This window comes from Anabrus simplex, chromosome 1 (genome assembly GCF_040414725.1).
Source record: "Anabrus simplex isolate iqAnaSimp1 chromosome 1, ASM4041472v1, whole genome shotgun sequence".
NCBI classification, from domain to species: domain Eukaryota; kingdom Metazoa; phylum Arthropoda; class Insecta; order Orthoptera; family Tettigoniidae; genus Anabrus; species Anabrus simplex.
This window is the reverse complement of record NC_090265.1, coordinates 810075553-810095646: the sequence shown is the minus strand read 5'-3', so window position 1 is coordinate 810095646 and position 20094 is coordinate 810075553. Positions and strand designations below refer to the sequence as shown.

The 20094-nt window shown below is 42.2% G+C and overlaps 1 protein-coding gene across 1 annotated transcript in view; it reads right to left on the bottom strand.

The window, feature by feature from the left end:
• The window catches only part of hgo (homogentisate 1,2-dioxygenase), a 95062-nt gene extending 77322 nt beyond the window's left edge, over positions 1–17740 (bottom strand). The window contains exons 1-2 of the mRNA XM_067146879.2: positions 17680–17740; positions 7870–8005 (exon numbers count right to left, since the gene is read on the bottom strand). Coding sequence (XP_067002980.1) covers positions 7870–8005; positions 17680–17697 — 154 coding nt within the window. The 5' untranslated portion in view covers positions 17698–17740. The remainder of the gene's footprint in view (positions 1–7869; positions 8006–17679) is intronic.
• Between the last annotated feature and the right edge of the window lie 2354 nt (positions 17741–20094).

The following is a 20094-nucleotide window of genomic DNA, read 5'->3' as shown; positions in this document are numbered from 1 at the left end:
CTGCGAAGAGGTTTAGATTTGAATCCGGGCTTTTGGTACGCAATCTAGTGATTACAAATTCTATACACCAACTTTCCTACCCTGCCGGCCTACATTCTCATGGTGAAATTTTTTTTTCATCCGGGCTAAGTGGCTCGACGGCTCAGACGGTTGAGATGCTGGTCTTCCGACTCCAACTTGGCATGTTCGATTATGGCTCAGTCTGGTGGTATTTGAAGGCGCTCAAATACGTCAGCTTTGTGTCGGTGGATTTACTGGCACGTAAAATGAGTCCTACGGGACTAAACTCCGGCACCTCGGCGTCTCCTTAAACCATAAAAGTAATTACTGGGACGTAAAGCCAGCAACATTATCATATTTTTCTTTCGACCAACGGCACTCGAACCTGCTAACAACGGTGTCAGACCTTTATTTTAGAAAAGACCAAGTTAGCTACTAATAAGCAATCTGCCACTTGGTGACAGCCCTTAATGCAGATCAATTGTAAGTGATTGATGGGTCGCATGCGGCACGGTGCATATCCGCTCGGTCGCTATTGGCACGATAAAGGCCGGGTCGCATCCGGCACGGTCGCATCTGGCACGTAACCGCCAGTATATTTAAAAGTTCAGCCAGCCGAGTCACTCGTGAAATGTAAACAAACGAGACGTTCTCCCTGTCATAAATTAAGAGATAACGAGATAGGGACTTGAGGTCTGATTTAAAAATAACTTCGATATTCGAAGAGCGTTTGCTTTGCTTTAAGCACGCCATGATCCTTCTGCACATTTTCTTTGAAATTAGATCCCCACGCACGAGCACGAACTCACGAACCACACAAACGAAATACACTTTCCCTCAAGAATTGTACATATGTCACTGATATGTATTTAATCACTATTATACATACTACTGACGAAATGCGCACTGCACTGCATGCGACTGTCTGGAAATGTTAAAAGCGCATGTTTGGGAGATCACTACCGGTACATCAGCCAGCCAGCCGAGTCACGCGCGAAACCAAAATTCAAGGAGATATTCTTTCTGTCACAAATTAATAACTAAGCAAGATAGGAACTTCGGGATTGTTTTAAAAATAACTTCCATATCTGAAGACCATTTGCCTCGCTTTGGCCTCCCATGCAAATTCAATAGGAAAGACGCTGGCCAGCGACTGACTTTTTCGTGCCTACACATACAATTCCCTGAACATGACTGAAAATAAACGCATATACTGCATTTTGTTATCATTTAAATTTAAAAATAAAGTTATCTACATCGAGCTAAAATGTTTCTTTACCAGCAGTGAAAAATTTAGGAAAATAATGAATATAAAATAGGAGTTATGGCATGATAAGTTCTTTGCAATGAAGATTTTGCATTTGGCGAAACTTTCCATTATATTACCATTTTCACACTAAATTATTTTTTTACATTTTTTTTTGTCAACGGCATCAAATGTCCCTTTGAAATTATGTACATAACACGATATTCACCCATTTTAACCGATAACATTCTGATTCACGGATATTTGGCAAACCCGCTGCATTAGAGTAGGACAGCGCTATCCGCAAAACATGGGAGAAGGAAAGAGACGGAATTATCCCATTACTGCTGTACTGCAATTTAAGGTTGGAACGCTCTATAGACGAATTCGAGTAGAGCAGATCAAGAATTTTGGTCCTGTTATGAGGCGATGGCTACTGGAATTAATGAATATCTGTGTCCAATAATGCAAGATGCCCAAAATCTGGCGGAAGGCTAGAGTCATTGCTATCCCTAAACCAGGCAAAGATCGGTTGGATCCCGAAAGCTATAGGCCTATTTCCTTGCTCTGTCACCTGTATAAGGTCCTGGAGAGGCTCATTCTTCAGAGACTGATAGGTAAGGTGGAGTCATCTCTTATAGCCTACCACAGCAAGATGGATTCTGAGAAGGAAAAAGTTGCACATGACAGCTATTAAACTTGACACAGCACATTGAGGATGGCTTCGAGAATCGGCTCATTACAGGCGCTGTTTTCATTGATCTTTCTGCAGGTTATGACACAGTCAACCATCGGCTTCTTCTAACAAAATTGTATGACATCACCAAAGACTTCCATCTAATGTGCAACATTAAAAATATTCTCCAAAATCGAAGATTCTTTGTGGAATTTCAGGGAAAAAGAAGCAGATGGAGAACACAGAAGAATGGGTTACCGCAAGGCAGTGTGCTCGCACCACTGTTATTCAACATCCATACTAACGATCAGCCTCTACCTGAAGGTACCCAGAGTTTTGTCTATGCTGATGACTGTGCAGTCAATGCTCAACCCAACTGTTTTGAAAAGGTAGAACAGACTTTATCCAAAGCTGTGGAAGAATTTATCAACTACTACAGTGAAAATCACTTGAGGCCAAATCCTGCTAAACTCAGAGCTGTGTATTTCATCTCAATAACAAGAAAACAGCTGCTAGTTGTTTTACGTTGCACCGACACAGATACGTCTTATGGCGACGATGGGACAGGAAAGGGGTAGGAGTGGGAAGGAAGCGGCCGTGGCCTTAATTAAGGTACAGCCTGGTGTGAAAGTGGAAAACCACGGAAAACCATTTTCAGGGCTGCCGACAGTGGGGTTTGAACCTACTATCTCCCGAATACTGGATACTGGCCGCACTTAAGCGACTGCAGCTATCGAACTCGGTAAAAAAAAAAACAGCTAAAACCCTACAAATCACCTGGGAAGGAATCCCTATTCAACACTGTTCGACTCCAAAATATCTGGGAGTGACTCTGGACCGTACGCTTACGTATAAGAAACACTGCCTAAATGTGAAACAAAAAGTGTCTGCCAGAAACAACATAGTGCAGAAACTGAGAGGCACCACCTGGGGAGCTCACCCTTGCACAATGAGAACAAGTGCGCTAGCACTGTGCTACTCCACTGCTGAATAAGCTTGCTCCATGTGGCATAAGTCCAGCCATGCCAAAAACATGGATGTGGCACTAAATGACACTTGCCGTATTATCACAGGTTGTTTAAGACCTACTCCCATAGATAAACTCCACTGTCTCGCTGGTATAGCACCACCTGAAATCCGACGTGAGATTGCTGCTAGGTACGAGAAAAGCAAGGCTATGACTATGGAAGCCCACCATTTGTATGCCTGTCAACCAGCACATCCTAAGTTGAAATCAAGAAAGAGCTTCTTGACAACCACTGAAGCTCTTAAAGAAACACCACAGCAAGCAAGAATCTCAATGTGATGGGAAAAATGTCAACATTTGAGAGAATGGATGGTTCCAAAGGAAGAACTTCCTCCTGAACATTCTGAAAAGTCGACAACATGGAAGGCTCTCAATCGATTACGCTCCAGTACCACGAGATGCAAGACCAACCTACAGAAATGGGGCCTTCCTGTGGAGACTGTTTACTGGAAGTGTGGTATTAAGCAGACTAACGACCATCTTCTACTGTGTCCTTCTTCTCCACTCACTTGTACCATAGAAGACTTAATGAGGGTAACTCCAAATGCGCTTGTCGTGGTCAATTTTTTGGTCAACCAGTGTATAAAATTTCTTCTGTTTAATTTGTCTTGTTTACTTTGTACTTCTGACATGATAAATAAATAAATACCCTCTATTAAGTCTGGCTCCATGGCTAAATGGTTAGTGTGCCGGCCTTTGGTCACAGGGGTCCCGGGTTCGATTCCCGGCTGGGTTGGGAATTTTAACCTTAATTGGTTAATTTTGCTGGCACGGGGCTGGGTGTATGTGTCGTCTTCATCATCATTTCGTCCTCATCACGACGCGCAGGTCACCTACGGGTGTCAAATCGAAAGACCTGCATCTGGCGAGCCGAACTTGTCCTTGGACACTCCCGGCACTAAAAGCCATATGTCATCGCCATAAGACCTATCTGTGTCGGTGCGACGTAAAGCCCCTAGCAAAAAAAAAAAAAAAAAAAAAAAAAAAAAAAGAAAAGAAAGCCATATACCAACACACATACACCCTCTATTAATTCCCATTCAATCTGGTATGTGGGTGACTATGATTTTCTAAAACTCTACATTTTTCTAAACTATTTTGGTACTTAATATGTCGCCATCTAGTCACCCCTCTGTAGTATAGGCTTAGCCTCTGTAACTTCGGGCCAAAACCCCGTGTAGGATTTCAAGTGTATTTCAAAAGGAGTGCAAGTGTCTCGACTACTAGCATTTTGTTTATGCCGATCGTCCTAAACCGTTTCTTTTGTACTTCTAGGCCATTTAGAATGGCACTCATTGCCCCTGTTAAATTCTCATTATTTAAAGGTGTGTGTGTAATAGACTGTCGAGCAGAAATGAAAGTAAACACAGTTTTTGAAGTTCACCTAGTGTAAATTGGTGCCTCGAAGAGACTGGATTGGATTAATGTTTGAAGCTCAAAGTACTGTGCGATGTAAGTGAGTGGAGTAAATATGCTCTTTGAAATAATGCACCTTTTAGGGCTACCATGCTCATTCATTTGTAAACTATTGTATTGAAAAACTTCTCCATTGTACCTGATTTTTGACTTTAAGTCATCCTTGTTATCAGAGCTGACGAGCTCATCATTATTCCATACTGTTGATATTTGTTGTTGTTCATTCAGATTATCTATCAAATTTTAAACTCAAAGAAAAAAGGAAAGGGAGAAAATGTCAAAATTTAGTGCTTTAATTTCTGCTCTGATCTTTTCTCTGTCCACCCATTCATCTCGGCACCTTCTTACACCTCTGTAAACCACGGAAATCCCCGCAATAATAATAATAATAATAATAATAATAATAATAATAATAATAACTCAAAGTCCTACTCTTGAAGAAATACAAGCGATTTATTTGATAATAGGGATGAATTTTTCGTGCTGAACAACTGGACTTCCTTAATGTCGTACTAGTAGAAAATGGCTGATGTACCCATGCTTCGCTACCGAATTCCACATTGTATACAGAATTCTAGGTTAAGTAGTGTACACGTTGTGAGTAAGATTATATTAAATTGCATAGCTCTTAAAACGTTACCTCAGAAACGTGACGGTAAAGTCACGATACGTCTTTTCTTATGCGAAGACTGGGTTAGGAAATTTCCATTGCCTACTATCAGTCACAATCAATTTGGGGAATTTTCATTACGATTGCAGGCCCACTTGCCTACCGCCAGTCAGTCGAGTTGGGCAATTTTCATTATAGTGGCGGACACTCACTCTCCACCTTACCTTTTACATCCCAAATGAAATCAACATAGGTCAACATAGGTTATTACAGTGGTCAGGAGGAATGTCACGATTAAAAGTAATGCAATCATATGAAATAGTCGATCAAATAAAAACACGCACATTTTCACACTTTTAACGAACAGTCCAAAGTTCCAGAGCTGGAATGACCAGGACGCAGACAGCCATGAACACTCCTCTGCCATTATTCCTTTAAGTGTGCACACTGCTCATTCCAATCAGCGCTTCAGAGTAGGGATCCAATAGCTGGATGATGAACCAGTGTGTTACGGACCAGTAGTATCAGAAAATTTATGAACCAGAGGATTGGCATGCTAAAGAAGAAAGTTATGTAACTCCCCAGCTACTTCCCGCCAATATTCAGGGAGGCTGTTATACTCCATACGCAGCAGTAATCCCATCTATCAGAGATGAGTGGCGTCAGAAAAGACAAAGCATAAAACAAATAACAATGGCCAATGTAATGTTATTGTTGATCAGTTTTATGATCTTTCGATAGTGTAGGCCTTCACATTTAGTTTTCTTCCGACTTTGAGATATTGGGGCATCTAATGTACAGGGAGTCTTCCTTTCCTCCCTCTTGTCTTATTCTTCAAGCGATCGTTCTTTTACGATCTCCCTTCGTCAATATTTTCTGACCCTGACAGCATTATGTATGGAAGCCTAGGGATCATTTTCATGCCCTTTGCGGCCCTTGTCTTTCTTATGCCGATACTTTCATTTTTCGAAGTGTCGGACCCCTTCCATTTTTCTCTCTCTGATTAGTATTATATAGTGGATGGTTGGCTAGTTGTCCTGTTAAAACAATAATCACCACCACCACCACTCTTATTATAGTAGTTGCGGTAAAACTGAATAAACCGGGCGAGTTGGCCGTGCGCGTAGAGGCGCGCGGCTGTGAGCTTGCATCCGGGAGATAGTAGGTTCGAACCCCACTATCGGCAGCCCTGAAGATGGTTTTCCGTGGTTTCCCATTTTCACACCAGGCAAATGCTGGGGCTGTACCTTAATTAAGGTCACGGCCGCTTCCTTCCAACTCCTAGGCCTTTCCTATCCCATCGTCGCCGTAAGACCTATCTGTGTCGGTGCGGCGTAAAGCCCCTAGCAAAAAAACAAAAACTGAATAAGACATAACTGATTGCAAAATGTATTCTCTACAACTTTGTTATGTAGTACTTTTCGATAGGACAAATAACAAGTATTAAAATTTAAATTTCAGGTGCCTTATCCAGCATGAATAAAATTGTTTATAGCCTAGACTGTAGTTCCTTATTCCCCGACTTTACATACCGAGTTTCATTAAATTCTGTTCACCCATCTTCTCGTGGTTCGGCGTTCGTTGATATCGACTTAGCAACAAAATCGAAGTTCATGAATATCTCTGTTAACATAACCGGTACGGTACAAGACATAAATGATCGAAAATTGAATTTTGTGTAACTTTAGTTATATAGTATTTATCGATAGGAACACTAATAACATACATATTTGAGAATTAAATTTTAGGCCTTTCCCTAAACTACCATTTGACTTGGCAGGAATGAAATTATTTATAGCCTAGATTGTAGTGGCTCATTCCCCGAGTTTACATACCTATTTTGATTAAAGTCTCTTCAGCCATTTTCTCGTGACAGACAGACAGACAGACAGACAGACAGACAGACAGACAGACAGACAGACAGACAGACAGACAGACAGACAGACAGACAGACAGACAGACAGACAGACAGACAGACAGACAGACAGACAGACAGACAGACATGGCGAAAAATTAAAAAGTGCATATTCTTGTTATTGTGGGCACGATCGACACAGAAATGCCATTTTTTAAAAAAATTTTGAGCAATGCACAGACAAAACTCTTATTTTATATATACAGTATATGTCCAACTAACAACTAATGTGACAATACAAGAGTTGCTATTAAATACTAAATTAAATTAATTGCTTATAGGAGGGACACGTTATGGTTTAAATACAGACATGAATAATGGACTGTAAATCTAAAATACACATATTTACGCATGCAAGCATAAACAATAAAATACAATATGCCAAAACACACCTAGGTGTGCCTTGTCCTTAATTCCTGTATCAGATCCACTCTTCTTTCTTTAACTGTAGATCAGAGCCTGCGCATTTTTACCTCTCAGTTGCCATTGTACTTCTCAGGAATATCTTTATTCTATATAACGTCATTGGTATAATGTTGTATTATTTTCAACAATGGCACATTAAGAAATACAAGTCAAAGAATTGTGTAGCTTTTTCTTTCTTTTTCTTTTTCCAAGAGAACTAACTACCTGCTAACCTTCTCGTCACTATTTGCTTGTGACCGAGGCTTTTTCAAAACAGCACGTCCCTTCCCCAAGGAATATAGCCAGCGGCAACGTTTGGAGACCATGCACTTTAAACGGCTGCTCGACGGTCACATGGTGGTTGTGACCCGGAGCTGATATACATGATTATACGCTCTATCCTGAAGCCAGATTTAGCAGTTTATAAGCAATAGTCACCTTCATATGAGCTTAAAACCTGTATCTTTCCTGTGTATAATGTACTGAGAAGTAAAAATTAAAAGATTCATGATTATTGGGAGGGCACGTGACACTGTGACTTTGTGCGCCAGCCGCCACTGCTTAGATAGGCTACCTGTGAAAGCTGTTCCCGAGAGTTGCTCTGCGTACAGTCCGTAGGGACACTTCTGAGGATTGTTCTGACCCTGAGGTAATGCTCCTGGACAGCGAGGATCCTCGGACTGGAACTCATTGCCGAAACCACTTAGGTACTGAAATAAATAAATAAATAAATAAATAAATAAATAAATAAATAAATAAATAAATAAATAAATAAATAAATACATAAATAAATAAATAAATAAATAAATAAATAAATAAATAGTCAAGTAGTTAAAACAAGTTTATACAAATTTTGATAGTGCCTATTTTGCCTGCCTAAAAAATAATAAATGCGTAAATTTCCTCAGCTTACTCAAGATTTCATTTCCAAATGGCCTACATTAATTTATCTTATGTTAATTGGTAGCACTGATATATAAGGCATAATCAACCAATATAGTTGTAGAAAGTTTGCGAAAATTTCCGCCTGTAATAATAATAATAATAATAATAATAATAATAATACACTAGCGGAAATGGAAAGTGTTGCACCTAGAAGAACCACTCCGATATTTATCAAACTTTGTGGGGATGTTAACCACATAACAGGTATTATATGATTAAACTTTCAGTCCATTCGGAACTGTCCATCACCATCATCATCAGTATGAGTTATGACCCCCACGGGCATGAATACACTTTTGTATTCAGCGTGGCATGGAAGCGAACAGCCCCCGAATGTCATCTTGAGGGATTTCTTGTTATTCCTAAAACACATGCTGTGTCAGTTCATGAAGATTGCTGGCTGGAAACTGGTATGGCCGTATATCTTCCCATCACATCCCAGGCATGCTCTATGGGTGACGGTCAGGGAACCGGACAGGTTAGTCAAGGATCCGTACATTCCCAAAGGCGTTTCTGGTGTGATCTGCGGTGTGGGCTCTTGCATTATCCTGCTGGAAATATGCCATTTGGTACCCTCGTCATGAAGTGCATGACAACAGCGTTTACGATTCTTGTAACATACTGGCGAGCATGTAGTCCCCCTTCAACACGTACCAAATCCGTCCTGTTGTCATATCCAATTGCTCCCCACACCATGATTTCGCAAGTTGGAGAGGTATGCGCCTCGATAATTTTTTTCCTGTGACCTTTCACCAGGTCGCCTACGGATATGTTCACGTCGGTCTGACCTCCACAAACAGAAGCGATACTCATCGCTGAACACCGAAGAATGTCACTCGATGTCCCAGTTGACTCTGGCTGTACAGCATGCAAGTCTCCGTTGTCTGTGGTTTGGTGTCAGCGGTAAACAACGCATGGCAATTCAAGATCTCAACCCAGCTTCCAGTAATCTGTTCCCGAAGGTTCGTTGTGACACTCTGCTTGTAACCTCTGCTCGGACTTAAGCTGTTGTCTGTCATCCGTCTGTTCGTCAGACCCAACCGACGAAAGCTACGATCTTCGCGTGGTGTAGTCCTTCTGGAAGGACCCGTGCCTGCTATTCGTGCCACACTGTTGTCCTGAGTCCATCTCGTCACTACTTGTTCTGCAGTCATTGCACTACAGCCAACTGTCTGAGCAATCTTTCGGTATGATGTTACCACATCCCTCATGCCAATGATTCGACCTTTCACAAAGTTCGAAAGATGGTGATAAGCTGCCTGTGCACGTCCTCTAGGCATGCTGTGTTACGATCTCTACTTGAAAAGAGATAGTAACGTTAGACACACCCAACACACACCAGCCGCCATCTTTTGGAACGGCGTTAACCTGTATTAACAATTAGACCGTATGAGGATGAAATTTTAATCATCATATCTCACAGGCATGGAAATACTGGGGTATAAGTTAGGTGGCTTTCGGTCAAGGTGTTCATGGTGTAACATTTTCCATTTCCGCTAGTGTAATAATAATAATAATAATAATAATAATAATAATAATAATAATAATAATAATAATAATAATAATAATAATAATAATGTATTTATTTTATGACCCAACAAGTAGCAAAGTTAAGGCTCTCAGTCACCTCCTACACATTATGTCTAGTCCTAATAAAATACGGGGAGGGCAAATCTCTCAAAAGCATGAGGGTATCGGCTTAAGAATGGGAAGGACCTTGACAATCAACGGATCGAAAACTTAATAACTTCTAGATCAGATGGTGTTGGTATGATTATTGTTTTAAAGGACTAGGTAACCATTTTCACCCAATAATCAGAGGTGTAAAAAGAAAAGGCCCGATGCTTCGAACGATGAAGGTATCAGTGAAAGGTTGACGAAGAGCATGAAAATAAAAGGTTCTATTCGCCTCTCAACCTACTATTATCGGGGTCGGAAGAAAACAAGACTCGGCTTAGGGAAGTCGGATATTAGAGATGAAAGGGAAGAGCCAAGCACAACTACACGGAAAGTGTATCATCCTCAGCTGGGGGTCTGATATCGCCTTACCTACATCTATTGTTTTAAGGGGCTAACAGGGTTATCAGGGAGAGAGGAGAGACATTCGTGTCCCTCCGTTAATGATGGTGATAATTATTTCAATGGGGATGGATGAGATAACCCTCCCCTTTTTACGCTAGTTATGGAGGAAGCGGGAAGAGATCCAATTTCTCGAAGAGTGAAGGTATCGGCAAGGGAAAGGCAAAAGACACGAAAATGAACAGGAGTTGACCAACAGATAGGAATGATGAACGTGAGGGCAAAGGCAGTGTTACAGGTAAGTGGAAACAATGTCACAACTCGCCACACCACGCCACAATTGCCATGAGTAAACGGCTCTGTAAATCTAATGATGATGATGATGATGCTGGTTGCCACTGACACAGATTGGTCTTAAGGCGACGATGGGGGCAGGAAAGGGCTAGAAGTGGGAAGAAAGCGACCGTGGCCTTAATTAAGGTACAGCCCCAGCATTTGCCTGATGTGAAAATAGTAAAACACGGAAAACCATCTTCAGGTCTGCTGACAGTGGGGTTCGAATCCACTATCTCCCGAATACTGGATACTGGTAGAACTCAAGCGACTGCAACTACCGAGCTTGGTGATGCCTTTTGTTTAATGGGGCCTAACATCTAAGTCATCGGCCCCAATCGGTAAATCATCTCTCTCACATTTAAGCTCTGTTAAATGCCAACCATTGAGCGAATTGGCTGCGTGGTACGTGCCACATAGTTGTGAGCTTGCATTCGGGAGATGGTTGAATCGAAACCCACCGTCGACAGCCTTAAGATAGTTTACCCTGGTTTCCCAAGCTCACACCAGGATAATTCTTGGGGCTGTAGATTAAGGGCCACGGTCACTTCCTTCCCAGCCCTAGCCATTTCCTCTCCCACTGCCGCCTAAACAAAATCTGAGTTAGTGTGACGTTAAACGTCTAGTAAAAGAAAAAGGACCAACTGATTGCACAAAATTAATTTACAGAAGAACAGCACTAAATAGTTAATGAATTAAAGAAGCTAAGACAGGATTTTTCCACCGGGCGAGTTGGCCGTGCGGTTAGGGGCGCGCAGCTGTGAGCTTGCATCCGGGAGATAGTGGGTTTGAGTCCCACTGTTGGCAGCCCTGAAAGTGGTTTTCCGTTGTTTCCCATTTTCACACCAGACAAATGCTGGAGCTGTGCCTTAATTAAGACCACGGCCGCTTCCTTCCCATTCCTAGCCCTTTCCTATCCCATGCTCGCCATAAGACCTATCTGTGTCGGTGCGACGTAAAGCAAAAAAAAAATCCCCTTCTGAAATAATATGGTAAGTTTACAGCTAACATTACAGAAGCAAATTATTCATTCAACGATTTTAGAATAGGCCTACCTACTTGTTGAAGTCAGATCTGCTGCAATGCTGAGATAAAGTAAATATTTACACATTTCTCTGAAACGTAATGACATTGAACTTGTTTACTATAAGATGTGGCCGACCTTCACCAAGATCACCATAAAACCTGTTATGTTGCGTCTTGTCTTCTGGCAAATCACTGCTTAGCCAAGAGACACACCTTCCTTAGGTTGTTGCGTGGTCTGTTTCTTTTTTTTTTTTTTTTTTGAGTGGCTTTCCGTCGCACCAATAGAGATAGGTCTTATGGCGACGATGGGATAGGAAAGGCCTAGGAGTTGGAAGGAAGCGGCCGTGGCCGTTATTAAGGTGCAGCCCCAGCATTTGCCAGGTGTGAAAATGGGAAACCACGGAAAACCATCTTCAGGGCTGCCGACAGTGGGATTCGAACCCACTATCTCCCAGATGGTCTGTTTTTAGCAGAACTCTAGTAAGAAGCTTGTGTTCTCTTCCGATTACTTTTCTAGATACATTGTATTCCTGGACTTCTACTACTATCGCTTTTCCCATACACGTGAGGTCGCGGGTGCAAACGGTGGATTTGGCCGTGTTTTACGGCCGAATGCCCTTCCTGGCTCAAACCCTATGTGAAAGGTTGTAATAACTTTTGCATGTTTCTGTGGTGTTGGTAGCGTGATGTGTTATCGGAATATGAAGTGGGGAGTGTTGGGACAAATACAAAAACCCAGCCCCCGAGCCTGAAGAATTAATCAGACGTGATTTAAACCCCTAGCTGGTCAGGAATCGAGCCCGAGACTCTCTGAACCGAAGAACTCAACGTCCACCACTCAGCTAAAGGGTCGGAAAGTACTACTTATAATCATATGGCCTGTGTGCAGGCATTTTATTTCGACGCCATTTAGGCTGCGTATGTGTCAGTTTCAATGTTCTGTTTTACCCTACCAGATGGCAGAGCGAATCGGATCTCTGTTGGGCGCTCTATGGTTGAGTTTTAATTAATTTTGTCGGTAAACATCAAATGTGTTACGAGAGATCTTTTATATGCCGACCTCGAATGGCATGGAGTGTCGTGGTGATGATTATTGTTTTAAGAGGAAGTACAACACTAATCAGAGAGAAAAAATGGAAGGGGTTCATAGAGTGTCGAATGGACTTTTTTTTTCTGTCCTGCAAAGATCCGACAACCTCTACGGGGTTTGAACCCGCGGTTTTGGGATCCGGAGGCTGACACTCTATCCCTGATCCTGGACTAATAACCGCATGTGGCCTCCGACCAGGCCTGCTGCAGGTCTTTCGAGTTGACATCGTAGAAGCGCGTCTGTGAGGATGGGGCTCTGACTATGATGAATTCTAATGATGAAGACGGCACACACACCCAGCCTCCCGACCCATCGGAATTGACCAATGAAGGTTAAAATCCCCGATCCGATCGGGAATCGAACTCGCCAACCCCTGCATCAAAGGCCGGCACGCTAACCATTTAGTTAGGAGCCGGACGATTCTGGACTAACAGTACAATGGAAGCCGTTCTTGTTGCAGTTTGTTAGAAGGTGTACTAATCTATGTCATAACCACAAGGTGGTGACTATTGTTTAATACAACCAAGCAACTATCCCCTCTTAACAATGAACCCCTGTGAGTGTGGGGTGGTAGAATAACACCCACGGTATCCCCTGCCTGTCGTAAGAGCTGACTAAAAGGTACCCCAGGGACTCTTAACTTGGGAGCGTGGGTTGGCGACCACGGGGTCTTTAGCTGAGTACTGGCATAGCTTCCACTTACTTGTGCCAGCTCCTCACTTTCATCTCTCCCATCCGACCTCCCTTGGTCAACTCTTGCTCCTTTTCGACCCCGACGGTATTACGTATGGAGGCCTGGGAAGTAATTTACACGCGCTCGTGACCCTTGTCTTTCTTTGGCCGATATCGTCATTTTTTGAAGTGTCGGATCTCTTCCATTTTTTATCTCTGATTAATATCATATAGAAGCTGGTTGCCTAGTTGTACTTCCTCTACAAACAATAATCACCACCACTACCATCTTTACAATGATCAACAAATAAAATAAAATAAAATAAAATAAAATAAAATAAAATAAAATAAAATAAAATAAAATAAAATAAATAATGGATGGCTGGGCTTAGTGACTCAGACGGTTGAGGCGCTGGCCATCCGACCCCAACTTGGCAGGTTCAATCCTGGCTCACTCCGGTGGTGTTTGAAGGCGCTCAAATACGTCAGCCTCGTGTCGGTAGATTTACTGGCACGTAAAAGAACTCTTGCGGAACTAAATTCCGGTACCTCGGCGTTTACGAAAATTGTAAAAGTAGGCAGTGGGACGTAAAGACATCATCATAATCATCATCACGGTATTTACACGAATAATCTCCGCATTTAAAAAAAGAGGCACGAAATTGGGGCGCGGGTTTTATTTGCGTCGAGGTTGGCAAGTTTTCGATGTTGGATGTACAGTTACGCTTTGTGTAACCGCAGATGGAAGAAAACTGCCCCCCATATATCTTATTTAAACGGAACACGTCTCAGACTTTTAATTTAAAACTGCATTTACATTAAAAAATTGTATTTTACAGTGCAATTTAAATTCAAAATTTCTCCGTCACGATAGATTTCGTCTTCCGGAACGTGCAGGGGTAGCTTTCCGCACATTCTTTCACTTCGCTGTGTCGACGGTGTGTTTCATAGTTGCCAAGTTCGAGTGAAATCGTAATTCCTTTGTATTCAGCGTTTTAAGGAACGGCACAATATCACGTAACAGGCAGTATGCGGAGAACAAGAATCCGCGAGCACTGGTGATGTCGACAGCAGGTGAAAAGGCGTGGGTCATAATAATTATAATCAATTCGTACGCATCGAACAATACTGTCAATGCCAATCAAACTGCACTGTTTTTAATGCCTAGCCAAAAACGGACGTTTCTAAACGAGATGTGGTCACTGTACTGTGTTGCAATGCAGTAGTTCTTCCCCTCGTCATAGGAAAGCTAGATAAGCCACGTATGTTTGAAGGGCGTCGGGTACTTTCCGTGCAAGTACAAGACATCTAAAAATGCAAACAGTACAGTAATCCAAAAAATAAAGCACTTGCACAGGGGAGCCAGCATAATTTTCCCTCGTCTTTGAATAGGGTTTCTTTTTTTCTTTCGTTGCGTGAGGTTATGTTTGCCACTGAGGTGTCCAAGTGCATTATTTGAATACTGTAAATGTACCTTGTTGGATACATTTGCATGCAGTAACTGATCTTGAATATCTTGTGACGTGGCAAGAGTTGGCATTTCTGAAGCTCGAGTTGGTAGTTAATTCGAAATCACGTAATTCGAAGTCAGAGTTTTGTGTCCCAAAGAGTTCGAATTAACGAGGTTTTACTGTATCACAAAAGTAACCTCAGTGTTCGCTCGTACATTCGTAATTTAGGAGAGGATTCTAGTGTTGCAAGAGACAACGAATCTTCCGATCGACAGGGAATCAAGCCTATTGCAAACAGTACAGTAATCCAAAAAATAAAGCACTTGCACAGGGGAGCCAGCATAATTTTCCCTCGTCTTTGAATAGGGTTTCTTTTTTTCTTTCGTTGCGTGAGGTTATGTTTGCCACTGAGGTGTCCAAGTGCATTATTTGAATACTGTAAATGTACCTTGTTGGATACATTTTGGAAATATTTTTCGATAGCTCAGTCGCTTAAGTGCGGCCAGTATCCAGTAATCGGGAGATAGTGGGTTCGAATCCCACTGTCGGCAGCCCTGAAGATGGTTTTCCGTGGTTTCCCATTTTCACACCAGGCAAATGCTGGGGCTGTACCTTAATTAAGGCCACGGCCGCTTCCTTCCCATTCCTAGGCCTTTCCTATCCCATCGTCGCCATAAGACATACCTGTGTTGGTGCGACGTAAAGCAAATAAAAAAAAACAACTGAAGAGCTCCGAAACTTCGAGAAATGAAGATAGCGGCCTAAGAAGTACAATGGCCAGAAAGTTTCTTTTACAATTATTGTCTTTACGTCGCGCCGACACAGATAGGTCTTAAGGCGACGATGGGATAGGAAAGGGAGGAGTTGGAAGGAAACGGCCGTGGTCTTAATTAAGGGTTGTAGTCTTACCTGAAATTACTTATGGATGTGAAATATTATTTAAACTATGGCAAGGGAATAACATCGACACAATTTTAAAAATAGAAAGAAGAATGGTAAGAACATGCATTAATAAGAAGTGCCAAAAAGAAGGAGAATGGCGTATCATCCCAAATGAAGCAGTATATCAGGAAATAGAACCTATAACGGATTTCATAAGAAAGAAGAGAATATCACCTCAAGACAGGTTAAGACGCAGAATTTTGGAGACGCTTTGGAAACAAAAAGAACAACCTGTCTGGATAAAACAAATAAAAGAATACATGAAGAAATTAGACGTATGACCGGAGGATTTAAAGAACAAATCAAACAAAGTAAATAAATTAAAAAATAGTAACATTAGATTCCTACCAAAAATTGATAAAAGGGAAACAGCTGAAAGGGTATATTCGGAAGAACGAAAAGGAAGATCAGGTAGAATGAAGAAATACTGGAAGAGCAGAAAGGAAAAAACTATAACACATCATAGAAGACCGGATAGAAATTGACTACAGTGGTCCAATGCGGCGTATAAGCTCAATAACAATAACAAAAAAAGAAAAAGAATGGTTGACCTGTTGTACTTCCTCTTAAAACAATCGATCGGAGGAGCCAAGTGAGGTCGGATAAATAAGATGAAAGCGAGAAGCAACTGGAAGCAGTGGAGGCCTTCTATTCTTCAACTCGCTTCCAAGTTCCGAGCTCTAGGGCTTTTACTATCTGACTGAAGACAGGTAGAGGCATGATTTTTCGCATTAACAATACGCGCGACAAAAGATATTTTGAAGTGATTTTGAGATATCTTAACGAATCATACGATTCTGGTTAAGAAATTAGTGATTTTGTTTTCGCAAATTACAGCGAATTAAAGCGATAAGGCCAGTTTAAAGCGAAATTTACTTATTTTGCGATAAGTAGGAAAAAAAACTGGAGCGAAATTAATGAAAAATAACGAACTTGAAATTGTTTTCCGATATCACGCGTGTGAAGGGAAACGGAAGACAGAATAAGGATTTCTCGACTCGACTGATATACCTGTTCGTTTTAATATTCTATAAAATCCCTTAATGCTATAGGCCATATAGGGTGAAAGCTATGATCATGTAGGGTGAAAGAGTGATTTTTTATGTAATCTTGATTAAGACTATAATATTATATAGCCCTAATCAAGATTCCATAAGGAATAATGAATGATTTAGTGGGGGGGGGGGGGTTGCTAGACCTGGGGGTATGTAGTATTTTTAATATTTTGGAAGATGAATGTCGACTTCTGTTCCACGGTAGAATACCACACACGTTATCCCCTATCACTTCTATGTAATACCGATTTTAAACCATTTTCTTGATAGAAAAATAGCTGACTATATTAGATTTTTTCCTTTCCCTGAGAGCTAGGGGGGAGGGGGCGCGTCCCCACCTTGCCCCTGGGTATAGGGCCCATGCGTTCTCATAAATACATTCTTGCATATCACCAATTACATTTTTTATGAATAATTTTAGTAAATTATTAAAGCAAAATTAAAGCGTCGGTGTCAGCCCTATTTCGCAAAATAACGCGAAAAATGCTTTCCTTTTCGTGAAATAGAACATAAATTAATGCGAAAAAATCATGCCTCTAAAGACAAGTATCGCTACACATGCCTGAGGTTCGTGCTGAAAGGAACCAAGGAAAATTTACACTCTGTTATTGTAACGCTAGCATATGTGATCGGTGCAGCTTCCCAGGCCTATCGTGGACCGTGAGTCGGTCGCTGCTACGCAGGATGGTCACTCAATTTAGGCTTTGTACACCGAAGGTATAGTCAGAGTGTTTACAAAGTACGTTCCTGTACGGCGGGCTGTTATGAAACCTACAGAGGCTCGGAAGTGATATACTGTTGCTTTTGTGGATCTCTCGGGAAGAAGAAACTCAGTCACTAAGAGGACTTACCTTAAGCTCACTCGCCATGGTAACTCCAGCTGCGACTAGTGTCTACGACGGACTGGTGAGATGAGGCTGCAGTTAGCAACTCGAGGACCACATTATGGGCTCGTTCCTTGTCAGCCAATCAGCAGGCACTATCAAGGTCCCAGGAAAAGTACCTTTCGATCTAACACCGTGTTTTTGATCGTTGGCAGTGACGTAAACCAAACACCATGCCGCAAGAGCCCCGAAGGGCCATGGTCTACGAAGCAACCGCTGCTCAGCCCGAAGACCTGCAGATTACAAGGTGTCGTGTGGTCAGCACGACGAATCCTCTCGGTCGTTATTCTTCGCTTTCTAGATCAATCTCCTCAACTGTAATCACGTAGGCTGACAGGACCTTGAACCAGCCCTCAGATACAGGTAAAAATCCCTCACCTGGCCGGGAATCGAAACCGGGGCGTCCGGGTAAGAGGCAGGCACGGTACCCCTACACCGCGGGCCCGGCACACACATTAAAATTAATAAAACCGGGCGAGTTGGCCGTGAGCGTAGAGGCGCGCGGCTGTGAGCTTGCATCCGGGAGATAGTAGGTTCGAATCCCACTATCGGCAGCCCTGAAGATGGTTTTCCGTGGTTTCCCATTTTCACACCAGGCAAATGCTGGGGCTGTACCTTAATTAAGGCCACGGCCGCTTCCTTCCAACTCCTAGGCCTTTCCTATCCCATCGTCGCCATAAGACCTATCTGTGTCGGTGCGACGTAAAGCCCCTAGCAAAAAAAAAAAAATTAAACAATGTCTTGTGGCTTTTATTCTTGTCCGTCTGCACGTCGCTGGTAGAGTGACCTAACGATTACAGTAGAAACAATGAAGGTCAAGGTCGTTCCATCGTAATCTCCTCCAACCTCTCATTAATTAGTTTAATAGCCTCAGAGTGCATCCATCTTCGTAATGACATTAACGCTTTAAAATTACACTTCATCTCCTATGTTCTTCCCATTGCTGACTTTTGTTCCCCTATTTGGCCCTCATCTGTTATCACAAACATATCTCAACTAAATAGTAGTTTTAACTTTTTTCACTTTCATTGTTAAGACTTGCTATCCAGTTTGTAAGAATACAACTAAATCTAACTTCTTGAACTTCCCGGGCATACTTGACCTGAGAAGCCGTTTACTTTCTCCGATCTTTGTTACCTATATGAAATTGCTATACCAAATGCAATACTCTTTCAATGTACTCGGAAGTGATATACTGTTGCTTTTGTGGATCTCTCGGGAAGAAGAAAGTCAGTCACTAAGAGAACTTACCTTAAGCTCACTCGCCTAACACGCAACCGACATACTGATCAAGTGATCATGTGTTCCGTTGGCGCCTAACCTTACAACAACGCTCTGTCTTCCACCGTCTCCCTACTCTTGGTAACTCACTACCCGATGTCGACATTTTCACACCCTTTGCATCCTTAAAACACAAAATTAAAAGATTCCTTTGAAGTCCTCTCTATGTTTCTATTTTCTTCCGTCCCTCCAACCTTTCTTCTTGTTAACTCTGTAACTAATCCTTGCCAGTTATCGTTTTCAGTTACATTGTTATTTTGTCAAGTTACTGTTGATACTTAATATTTTTGTATATTGGGATGGTTATCTTATTATATTTATTTAAATTTGTTATATTATTGAGTGTGAATGGCCCCCATCGGCTGTAACTAACTAACTAACTAACTGACTGACTGACTGACTGACTGACTGACTGACTGACTGACTGACTGACTGACTGACTGACTGACTGACTGACTGACTGACTGACTGACTGACTGACTGACTGACTGACTGACTGACTGACTGACTGACTGACTGACTGACTGACTGACTGACTGACTGACTGACTGACTGACTGACTGACTGACTGACTGACTGACTGACTGACTGACTGACTGACTGACTGACTGACTGACTGACTGACTGACTGACTGACTGACTGACTGACTGACTGACTGACTGACTGACTGACTGACTGACTGACTGACTGACTGACTGACTGACTGACTGACTGACTGACTGACTGACTGACTGACTGACTGACTGACTGACTGACTGACTGACTGACTGACTGACTGACTGACTGACTGACTGACTGACTGACTGACTGACTGACTGACTGACTGACTGACTGACTGACTGACTGACTGACTGACTGACTGACTGACTGACTGACTGACTGACTGACTGACTGACTGACTGACTGACTGACTGACTGACTGACTGACTGACTGACTGACTGACTGACTGACTGACTGACTGACTGACTGACTGACTGACTGACTGACTGACTGACTGACTGACTGACTGACTGACTGACTGACTGACTGACTGACTGACTGACTGACTGACTGACTGACTGACTGACTGACTGACTGACTGACTGACTGACTGACTGAC